Here is a 12,249-nt window from a genome sequence, read left to right as displayed (position 1 = left end):
TTGGCTATTGCATAAATCGCCTTGCGTCGCGTTTATGAGTTGGAAAAAAGGCTTTGTCTGGTTATTTCGCTGAATTAACTGTACAGCACGGGTTTTGGGCAATGTTATGTAAGCAAAAGTCCTGCAATCCCAGTTCGTATTAACTAAGAGTATATGAGCAGGCGAATTCTCGGAAACTATTCCAACTGTAAGAACATTTCCCGGAAACCTCTTAAGTGACAGCCAATCATTCAAAATTATTTCGAATTCCAGGCAATCTATTGTCATCATAAATCTAAGCTACTATATTTCCTACAGCAGAGATTATCGCACCCAATTGCCTATCAAAATACACACAGAAATGGGCAAAGTCCTGGCATAGAGCATTTCCCACAAGCAGTCGATACTTTGACATAAAACACGATCGAGTATAATAAAAATATAAGAAAAGGAAAGAGCTCGCTAAACTAATTTTCCCGACCCACAAAAAAAAAACAGAAATGCCACAAACTGAGTAACAAGTGCGTGTGAACTCGGAAAAAATATACAAAAGCAAATAAGCAGACCATACAGAGAAAATATTCTCAGCAGCGCAAAAATGCAGCGCAAGGATCAGCAAGGATCGGGGCGCACTAATCGTTTATTATGATCAACGAGCTGAATCAATAAAACGAAACCAAGCCAAGCTAAACGAAACGAAATGAAACGAAAAACGAAGCGCCTACTTCAGACGTGTCCTCCGACGGAGGTGCAGGAACCTGTTCGGAGGCTGAGGGTTGGATGTCCTTTTGTGTGCGTTGGAGTGTTACCGTTTCGGCCGTGAGAAACGGCAGCGGGGTAAGGATAACAGGTACACGCTACAGGTACGCTGACGTGTATGCAAAAGTCAAAATTTGTATGGGAATTCGTTATTTTGGAGTTGCCCTGGGAAAGTGCTCACTATCGAGGACTTAACGGAGTGATGGGAACATCGGGAATGGCAGGACAGCAAAAATGATGTGGGCGGTGTCAATGAAGACAAATGAGGCCTTAAGGCAATAAGGTCAAGAACAAACCTACCACAAACCTGACAAGTCTTCAAGCATTAGAAAACTCTTTATAAGAGTATTTATTTAAATGTTTAAATATATATAAACTTATTTTCTATATTTTTATTCCAAGTCGACAAAGGGAGATTTATGATATGGTAAGCCAATTCAAGCCAAACTTAACAGAAACGTTCGTTGGCTCTATACACGGTTTGAACCAGCGCACCGTTTTAAGTTTGTGATTTCTAATTTGGTTTGAGCCCGGATGATCAAATTTTCTAAATAATTTAATAGTACAAATTCCCGGTTTTGTTTATTTTATTTCTCCAATTATAAATAAAATTAAAACGGGTCAAAGTATTTTTATATGTCGACTCAGATGTCCGATGGCCAGATCACGAAGATGACCCCTATATCGGATATTAAGTTTTTGTGTGCGACAAAAATTTGCGTGACAATAATCTAATATCTTCTGCATGAGAATAATAAATTATAAGAAGTTATCTACTCGCATAGGGGCTAACACATTGAGGGTATATCCTTGACCACCATAAAGCAAGATCTTGATGTGTTGTGCTCTTAGGAGGATGAACTGTGTCGCATCAATGCAAGCCAGTCTCCCAATCAACAACCACGCCTACAGCTGCTCAGCTACTCTTCCAAATATGCTCAAAAAAAAACACAGCTATAACAATAAAATTTGTGAACTTCCTTCCGGTAACCGGAACTGCACCAGTCGCTGGCAAAAGGGATATTATTGGTGTTCGCAGTGCTGAGACAATGTGTAGAAATCTAAATTGCAAAATATGGAACACTGGTCGCATACCCAGAGCTGGCTGTGGGAACCCAGGACGGCGGGGAACTGCTGCTTAGGCTGTTTCCAATTTAATGTGGGCCCACCCTCGCGCCGATAGCATCGTCAGTGCTGAGAAAATCTTGTTTGTTGTGGCTGAGGCAGAAATCTGAAAGATTTCATCGTTCTCTTTCTAAATGAATGTTTTTTTTTTCGTTTTGTCCCTCTCATTGTTATTTGCGAGCCGCAACAATATTTGTGTACAGAAACAGGTTAACAGGTATTTAGACTAAGGATCAGTCAGGATTAGAGTGGCAAGCGTGTGATGTGCCGGATAAATAGACAGCACATCAACCCTGCTCAAGTGGGTGGTCGCTACTAAGCCCTAAGGAGGTTCTCTCAAGCAAGAGCAGCTCCATTAAATGGAGTTGAACAAGGAAAACCCATTCGAAAGACTATTACGAATGTTGTCAACTGCCCCATAAATTAGTTAAAGTGGCTCTCTCCGTGCTCCACACACTGGGCAGGCAATTAAGCAAGAGGACGCAGGATATGAGAGGGGCGTGTCGGGCAATGCAATGGTAATTTGATATGCGCGCACTTCTGGAGCGCGTTTCTCACAGCGGCCAAACCAGCAGCTAAGTGCCTGACGACAGGTAGTCCTGGCCCTGTTGTCCTGCGCTCCTGAGCTCCTACGAGTTGCCTCCTTCAACATCTCATTGGCGCAACAAATCGCAACGTAAACGCAAGCAAACAAAACTGATGATCGATCGATGCATTCTTTGTCCGTTTTCAGGGCATCCTGTGGCGTTGGTTGGTTGGCGGCATCAGTTCTAAGGAGCGTTAATTAGATTTACGCTGCACTCGAGCGGTGCCCATCAAAGTGCTGGTCACTCTGGACTCTCGATTTGCCTGAAATCACACGCATAATCACACAGATCGATAGATACACCTGTGTGAAGGGACCTCACGCAGTAAAGCAGGACTTGCCCGTGGGCTCCCGGCGTTCCAATCGCTGACCTTTCCGTTTCCCATTCCCAGTCCTTTCATCATATCCATTCCCATTACCATTCCCAATCCCATTCCCATTGGCTATTGTTATTCGCATTTCCTCTTATTAATTTGAAGTGCCCGCACTTCATGCAACTGTTGCGCATCGCTTCCTCCAGTCGGTGCCTCGGTGTCCTGCCTCGCTTGCTTCCTGCCCACAATGCTGTCCTGCTTTTGCACTTCCTGTGGGTCAGCCCGACTGTTGGCCAAAACATTCTATTGTCCATTAATTGTGCCGATTATTTACCCGCTGCGGGTGATGGACAGAAACGGAAGTGAATTTGATGGGATTGATTGTAAGGTGTAGAATAAAACTAAACTTCACAGGAAACTCATGTGGTTTTATCAGGGTAACAATATTTTTCACAATGTAGACTCAAATAATTATATTTATATTTCTATTATAAATAGCCAGGCATATATTCTTATTAATATGTAAATTAATACAACCTGTGCTTATTTTATTGTCATCTTGTAGAAGGGAGACAGCATTTTATAGAAGAGAGCAGATTAGAGTAAGATTACAGTAAGATAAGGAGTGTGTGAGAGAGAGAGAGAGAGAAAGAGACAGAAAGAGAGAAAGTGCAAACCTTTAAGTGTTATTTGAATTCATTATTTGTAACGTAGGGGAAAGTAAACTTTGTCAGCGTGTGGCTTTCATACATAAATTTACATACATATTCATACATTTAAGCATACATACATACAAATGTACAAATATTCATATATAATTACACAAATACTTACATAAATACGCACACATAATAAGTTTGCATACTTAAGTTTGAAGCTGATCGGCCAAATTTTATTTAATTATGATTAGAATACGTTTTCGTAGCCCCGCAAAATGTAATTCAAATACTGCTTTAATTTTCGCGCGTCCCCAAACTGCTTGGTAGTAGAGTGCAGTTAAAAATGTTGCTCAGCAAAGTTCCTCACCTTCGCACTGCTTATAAAGCATATTAAAATTAAGCAGTGTATGAAGCAGTGCACTCCAAAGTAAGACGGGGACTTGGTGGCGATTTGTGCGCGATTTTTGAGCGGTTTCTGATGCATTTAAAAATATGAAATGATTAAATTTAAATAATAATTTTAAGACCTGTTCTCAACTGTACGTGAATCGTAAACTATGTAATGTAATGTAATAATGTATTTAAAATATTCAAATATATAAAATATACATATATATGTATATTAATATATAATATGCACATTCACTGTGCATGCTTTTAAATTCATTGAATTTCCTCTAAAGACTATATATGTTCTTTTCCCGTTCCTTTTTCCGGAGCACATGTGTCATCTATCCAGTTGAAAGCCCCACAACTGTCGCTAAATGTGGCACCCAAATCCTTTGGATATTTCTCATTTGCAGTTGCTGACTTTGAATTCATTTTAATTCGTTTTTATTTCTTTTTAATTTTTATTACATTTTCGTATATTAGCTTTGACTTTGCTTTAGTTGTATCCACTTTGAATTATTTGCTGTTTGTTTTCCGCGCTCGCGCATGTAGCCAGCAAAAAAATGCGCAGACAAAATATACAAATACAGCAGCAGCAGCAGCAGGCAAGGTTTTTTCTCATATTGTTCTTTTGGCCCGGCTTATGTGCGGGTCCAGTATTCGGTATTCCGGGGTCCGGGATTCTGGCTCGGAGTCGGACTCGGACTCTGGCCACGTTTTGTAGTTATTGTCCAACGTTGACTGTTTACGCCAAATGCGCGCCGCGGAGTAGGAAATTAAAAATGGCGAAATAAAGTTAAATTTTTTATGGCTTGCGCAAATAAGTCACACGGCCCATGCAGAGAAGACCACTGGCCACTGGTAGGATCCACCATGTCCAGAGGCTCCACTCCCCCACCACGTGGGACCTCCCCACGCTTGTTAAGCAAGAAAATAATATTAGCATTAAGCGTTTGTCTGCGCGCCTCGTGACAGCCGCGGCGCCATCCGTCGCACTGTTTATTTTATTTTATTTTATTTTTTTTATTTATTTTGCAAAATGGGCGACAAACTTGCCATCATTTTGTGTTGGCTTACGTTCTTTTTTAGCCAAACTCGCCACCCCAGTCCACCCCGCCACTGACAACTTGTAGTTTTTTATACCATATAGCGCACATGTGTGGCGCCGCCAGCGGCACGGAGGCAGAAGGGCATGGAGCACATCCAATTAAGCAGCGCTTGAAAAGCTCTAAAAAATGAGGTGCCCGAAGGAGTTGGGCATGCGGCTTGTTTATGTGAGCAAGCGGGTGGGGTGGTTTTAAAGGGGAATGGGTAATGCCAAGTGGCTCTTTTTAAAGTTGGCAGCCAAAGGAAAACTGGGTGTCAATATGCGCCGCACACACACACACACACACAAAGGCACACACAATCAAGCACATTGGGTATCCGGGTATCCACAAGTGTTTGAGGTGCTTTCTGGATAAAATAATAATTTGTATTGCGAAAATTGTTCAAAGAACTCGAAGAACACAGGCAAAAGGGAGAATATAGATATATATATATATATCGTATGTGTATTAATTTAGACAATTACAGACTGTGGGCAAGCTAATATGAGAAGGAGGACGAAGTGTTAGGCTCCTCGTTAAAATTTTAACGTCTAGAAGGAGAAATCTCCGATCTTGTAAATTATATATATTCTTGATCAGCTTCAACAGCTGTAGATATAGCCATGTCCGACTTCTGTTTCTATGCAAATAAGTCTTCGGTTTTAGCTCTTTAGTAATGAAACTTTGCATAGGCCTGAAATTTGTTGCAGGCTGTACATTTTTCGGAACCATAAAAGATCGTTCAAAAAATAAATTCTTGTATAAACCTTTTTTGTTTAAAAAGCAACTTGATGAAACTCAAAATGTATCAGTTTAGCTATAGTCCTCTCCAATAAGTCATATCTTATGATTCAATGATTCAATGTTGCACTATTTCATTTATCACTAGAGGAAGAATCGGTTAAATATGTAACTTAAGATATCTTTACCAAACCCAGCATCTACGAGTTTCACTATTCTCTTCACACAACTGCAAGACCGCAATCCATAAGGGTATTTACTAATCATATCTATATTAATAACAAAAATAAAATTTGTAAAATCGAAATCTTAAACTTCCTAAAGACAACAATTTGTATAGCAAATCTAGTCAACCCTCGGGTAAACGCGGTCTATTTACTATATTGGCAGGAACTTCCTGCTTTTCACTGATTTTAGCATGACTTTATTTTTAATAAATGAAAAATTCAAAATTAAAATTTTTATTTTAAAACTAATTGTAACCTTTTAGCACCAACTTTGAGCATTCATTCAATTCCTGTTATTCTTTGACGGAAGATTAATATTGTTTTTCAAATTAAATAAACGCATAAATATAACATTAAAAAAAAAAAACAATGACAATGTACATGCAAATTGTTGCTGAAGTCTCTCACTTTAAGTCATTTCTATTCGTAACATTTCCTTTTGGGCATAGCCCATTATTATCTGTCTGAGGCACCACAACACGCTACGTATTTAGAGCTCCTTGTGCCATCGCCGGTCCACGTGACCCTTACCTACCCCAACTTGAGGTGGTGTCAGTTCCACTACCTGTTCGTGTCTGTTCCACATTTCCGAAACTGGTTTGCGTCCAAAAACACAAATATAGAAAGAGACATAAACAAAAGGCAAAGGCAAAAAACATGTTGATGCGTACTTGCACTTTCTTTCAATTAGCTCCCAGCTCCCAGGTTAGTTTCTTTCAGCACGGGTCTAACTTTCGTTACTGGCTCTTAATACCCTAATTACCGCATATTTAAGCCGAATCGCTGGATGGGGCGTGGGTGCTAGAGCCGAGAAGAAGAAGTCCAATTATGGTGCGGCTCGCGTGACTGTCAGCTGTCAGCGGTTCGCGCCAGCGGCAAGTCTCGATGAAAGGCGCCGTTATGTTGGCGGCCAGATATCAACATATTTGGCAACTGGTATCTGGACTTTGGAGTTCTTAAGACGTTGTCGGCGGCGCGTCTCTTTCAGTTGTCTCTTGAACGTTGCCCTGATCATGTCGTGGAATATACTGTGGATGTGTCTTTGGCTGCTGCTGCGGCAGATTGTTGTTATCCTGGCCCTCTATGAGCAGTGCAATCATCAGCTGGAGCTGCTCGCGGGCCAGAAAATGTACATCAACTCGCCCTACTATCCCGCCCAGTATCCAGCGGGCAGCTCCTGCCGTTACGCGCTCAAAGCGCCCAAGGATCATGTGCTACATTTCAAATGTGAGCTGCAGCTGCAAACGGTGGGTCAGCAATTTATATGATAAAAGGATTATGTTAAATACGTGCCAGTGCTTGTGACATGCAGCATAAACATTTGTTTAAAGTTGTGTTTAAAACAAGGATGCAAGACTAAAAAAAAATTATCGGTGGTTTACGGTTTGAACCAACGTCTTGGTTCTCTTAGTAATTTTGATGATTTATTTGTGCACCAGGATTGAAGTTTGATCCTTTTTTCGACGAATTCAGTTATTTGAATCAATAACTTTGTTATATAACTTTATTTTTGGATGCTCCACTCAGCAGATGGATCCTAGGATCGATCCTTACAGCAGCTTATTAGTAGTTTTTATGAAAAATTGGATCCCGCCAGTTCCTTAGGCTGTGAAAGATAGAAGATAGACATTGTATAAAAAACAGTTACTCTTCACTTTGTAAAAGAGTACAATATTGGATCGGTTCAAACTAAATTTGTAGCCTTGGTTTTAAGGTATAATATAAGTGTATAAGTGCGGCTTTGATCATGCGGACTTTGGTAGGATCATCAATTGTGAACTTTAAATAAATGTCTAAATGCTCTGTATGACAGAGATACCGATCTAAGCAAATGCAAGACACCTTTAGTTCCTTTATGTGAGCATAAATTCTAGCCCTATCAAAGTGTACGAAATTCTACGCTTTTTCCTATATAAGTATTTTGTCAAATTGAATAACGATCTGACAGTCTAATACTAAAATTACATCAATATACAGTTTATTATTTGAAATGTGATCTTCGTAAAATGTATGTGGATATATGGACTATATGGACTATATATGCATAAAACTGTAGGTATTGTGGATATCAAGTCTTTTAATTTTACAGTTTTATGTTAATGTAAATAACAAAAAAATGATAGACAGGGCTTTATTGAGCCGACATTTATAAGAATGAGCAATAACTTCGTCTATAACGAAGTCTCATGGCAATAATTTAATTTTTTTTGTCTCTTATAGTACAAAGCATAGATACACTTTTATGCAGGATACAGCTTTGTCATGCAATCTGCCTGTTAATTTGTTAATTGTTGCACAATTGTTTTTTCTGCCCCATAGCTAGTGAAGGACACGCGCTGCCGCGCTGAGGTGTTTCACTTCAATGCCGAGGGCGACGAGCTGTTGACGAGCTCCGAATACTTTTGTGGCGCTGGCAAGTTCGAGCGTCAAAGTTTTCTGAATCGTGCCGTGATTTCGTACATATCGCAGAGAAAGGAGGCGGCTACAGCTGCAGTTCCAGCTACCTTGGTGCCAAAGTTAAGGGATAAGCTGCCAACGCGAGCCACGAGCACGAGCACCAGCAGCAGTAGCACAACAACTACAAAGGCGCCCCCAGTGGAGCAGGAGGACCAGGAAGATGAAAAGGAAGCAGGGCAGCAGGATGACGATGATGATGATGATGATAACTTTACGAACGAGGTGCTGCACGTGCTGCAGGATGTGGGCGTGAGCGATGCTTTGGCTTACGTCGCCTCGCTGCTCTACGATGAGCCCAACAATGGTCGTCGAATTGGTAGCACGCCCGCACCAGCTTACTTGGCCCAGTTGCCAGGCCGCACTCCAAAGACTTCCGCAAAACGTGGCAAAATTTTGTCCGTTTATCCGCTGGGCGTGCCGGGCGGTGGTCGCTTCTCCTGCCTGGTCGAAGCCCTATCGCCTAATTGCAATTGCGGCTGGAGTCGGACACAAAGAATCGCCAGTCCAACAAACGACGAGGCTTCCCTGCACGAGTTTCCCTCCATGGCCGGTGTGCTGACCAAGAAGCAGGGCAAAGTCTTTTGCGGTGCTGCCATCAGTAAGTGGACAGCTTGGCATATAGAGAGTGTTAACACTTACCAACAAGTCTTCCCTTTCCGACAGTTCATCATCATTACTTGCTCTCGGCGGCACACTGTTTCCTCAGTCCAGAGACGAGCCACGCCGCCCTGCTGCGCATCGTTGTTGGCGAACACGATCTGTCCAGCGCCTACGAGACCCTCTTCACGCGTCGCTACGATCTGGACGCGCTGATACTCCACGAGCAGTTCAGCCAGGCGAATGGCCAGCTGCGTAATGACATCGCCCTGCTGCGCACCCGCACGCCCATCCAGTTTAATCGCAGCGTCGGGCCCGCCTGTCTGCCCCTGCAGCCGGCAGCGAATGGCCGAAAACTGCCGCTGGTGGGCCAACAACTGCTGGCTGCCGGCTGGGGCACCACATCCTATGGCGGACCGCAGACGCATCGCTTACTGAAGACAACGCTGGACGTGATCAGCGCCGAGCAGTGCCGCAGCTCGCTTAGTGAGGGATCCGTGCCCGTTCACAGCTTTTGCACCTACACACCTGGGCGAGATACCTGCCAGTACGACTCCGGCGGTGCTCTCTACGAGCGCAGCAATGGCCGCCTCATGGCCGTCGGCATTGTCAGCTATGGCTACGCCTGCGCCACGCAGCAACCATCTGTTAACACACGAGTGGCCTCCTTTATCAAGTGGATCAGAACCAAGACGCCAGAGGTGGCTTACTGTCTCAAGCAAATATGAAAAGAGAAGCCAGCCAAATTAAAGCATAAGAAAGAAAACTTGTTGTTAGAGTATATTATGTGCAGATGTACGGCAAATGTATTCACTAAAATAATTAATTTGTTCCTTTACGCAGATTTATAAATATATAGTTGTCCGTTTGTGATTTTTTTAATATATATATACTTCGTACAGTATATGCTATAGTTATAAACTATCACTCCAAACTTTTTTTTTTAATATCACTGGCTTCTAGAACCTTTGGCTTAGACAATACTAGCCTGGGATTCAGAGCCAGAAAGACTTCTATAGCTCACATAGACAGCATATCTACCGAGGACTATACAGCAAAGATTTTCCAAATTAAAGCATTATTTATTCAGGTTTATTTTAGGATATGATACTTCAGAAGGCGGATGCTTGGTCAAACTGTCTTGAATGCAAAAAATCGGTGTTAACTTGCCAATTTTTAGATTCTATACAGAAACTAAGCTAATTATTGCTCATTTATGTTAATGACCGAATGTAAACATGCCTATCGATATGCTCATTGAGCGAACCAGTTCAAGTTCTCTGAACTACTGTAAAAATAATCTTGTTTTTAATATAATTTGCATACCGACCAGATCTAAAGACTCAAACGAAAATGAATTTGTGAAATCTCACAGAGTTGTTTTTCAACAAATATTCACAGCAAGGCACGTAATACAGTAAATAGCTCTTACGTCCTTGGCTGTACATTTGTCATCAATCAGTAAATCGTCAATCAGCCAGACTAAAGAGTTAAGTAAGTATATATGTAGATAAGTGCGACGAATATAGGATCTTACAGTAAAACTGGTCAGTTCTTCTGGCTGATACATTATATTGTGATCTGATGTTAGCCAAATTTAATCAGCCTTAGAATTAAGAGACTAACTTCTTTATCAACTTAGCTCAAAGTTTCGATCAGGCGCAAGAAGAACTGTATGATCTTACGCACAGGTAAGTGTATCGGGATTTGTTGCGTGAAGACCGAACTAGTTCATTTTAGAAAATCTGGCCTGCCGTTCGCTGCTTGGTTCCAGGCAACTCATGCTACCTGCTGTCAAGTGGGTGTCAAGTTTGGCGCTATGCTTGAACGCTTTGTCAACAGGCGCATCAAGCCAATTCAGTCATCAATCATGCATGGAAATCTTAACGCCTGGCTGGCGCTCTATGCCCCGCCGCAGATTGCAATTAAGCGCAAATGTCAACTAATTAACCTCAATGGCTGACTGCAGGCAATACGAGTTCGTGGAGCAGATACAACAGCCTCTTTCCCACTTGCCATAACCAAGCGTCATGTCCTGATGTCCTGTCAATAAAAATGCTGCATTTTTGCAATGTTTTTGCGTTTCACAGATTTGCCCTTTTTATTTATTTTTGGATTTTTTTGCCTTTTTGCTGCTGCGCCGTCTGTTGTCGTCTTCCTTTCAAATAAATAATTAAACGTTTGCCATAACATATGAAGCATGCTTTTAGGCTTAAAGGCAATACAAATCGTCTGCCAGTCACTGTCTATGCGGTTGCTGCTATTTTTGTATATCCCCTTGCCGCCAAATAAATATTTGTTTTTATTTTTGCGTATACTCTAGGAGTATCGGGTATGATGAAATCGCCACGAAATGTGCAACACATTCATCCGTCTGTTCGTTTGCTGGTGATCGAATCCAGGTCGGATTAGTTATAGCTTTTATACGAACTAAGCAAGACCGATTATGATATAATAATGTAAACAAAAATGCTTTTTATAGAATCATTTCCTTTTAGACCGATTGTTTTAATGCAGCTATATGAGTGGTCCGATCGGACTAGTTCCGGTACAAGTATTGCCTGCATCAGCAATATGGATCTTGGCAAAGTTTCATGACGATTTCTGAAAAACTGTGAGGGAATGTATTTACTTATCAGAAATATATATACTTTATGGCGTCTACTTCTATGCTACTTATATACATTTCGTGACAAAATGTACCTAAAGAATAAATAATGGGGGATAAATAACTGGCATCAAAAACGGCGTAGAAGGGTATTTAACATTCGATTCCGCACAAGGACAACTGGTTTTTCTTGCATATGTATTTTCCTTCTTTTTTTTTCTTTTCATTATGTTTGTCTAACAGCAATGCACTTTTCTATACCCAGTCGCATACATACGAGCAAGTCCGTCCGTTTGGCTGTCTGTCTAACTAAGCCGCCTGCATTTGGGCGCTGCTGCAATGCAAGAGTATTGGCCGCTCTGCTTCTTCCTTCTGTGCCTGTTTCTGTGTTTGTTTGTTTTATTTGGGACGTGGCTCATGTCTGTGCCTCTGCCTTGTGAGGCTCTGCTGCTCGGCTCTGTTGTTCAATTTACGTAAAACGCGGCAACGTCAACTGCAGTCGGCGGCATCAAGTGTTGCGTGGTGCCTGCATTGGCCGGTGGGCGTGGCACCAGGCATAGAAATCGCTGGCATAGACTGAGGCACTAATTGAAAAGCAGCAGCCACTAACAGAAACAACAGCATTGGAGGAGCATCAGCCCCAGTTTCAGTGTGCCAGCTCTGGGGAAATGCAGTTTTTCCACAACAGTTAAACTACAGTAAACCCTGCTTATGGTTAC

General features: G+C 41.8%; 1 protein-coding gene across 1 annotated transcript; it reads left to right on the top strand.

Moving 5' to 3' along the window:
- Positions 1-6,881: 6,881 nt before the first annotated feature.
- LOC135437854 (spermosin) lies at positions 6,882-9,759 on the top strand. Its single transcript, XM_064695930.1, has 3 exons — positions 6,882-7,115; positions 8,188-8,923; positions 8,989-9,759. The coding sequence occupies exons 1-3, from the start codon at positions 6,882-6,884 to the stop codon at positions 9,648-9,650; spliced, it is 1,632 nt and encodes a 543-aa protein (XP_064552000.1). The 3' UTR covers positions 9,651-9,759.
- Positions 9,760-12,249: the final 2,490 nt, after the last annotated feature.

This window comes from Drosophila montana, unplaced genomic scaffold (genome assembly GCF_035044405.1).
Source record: "Drosophila montana isolate Dmon_TW-CO22-7 unplaced genomic scaffold, ASM3504440v1 contig_3833_1, whole genome shotgun sequence".
Lineage (NCBI taxonomy): Eukaryota > Metazoa > Arthropoda > Insecta > Diptera > Drosophilidae > Drosophila > Drosophila montana.
Note: the sequence above shows the minus strand (reverse complement) of the source record. Positions and strands in the feature narration are given on the sequence as shown.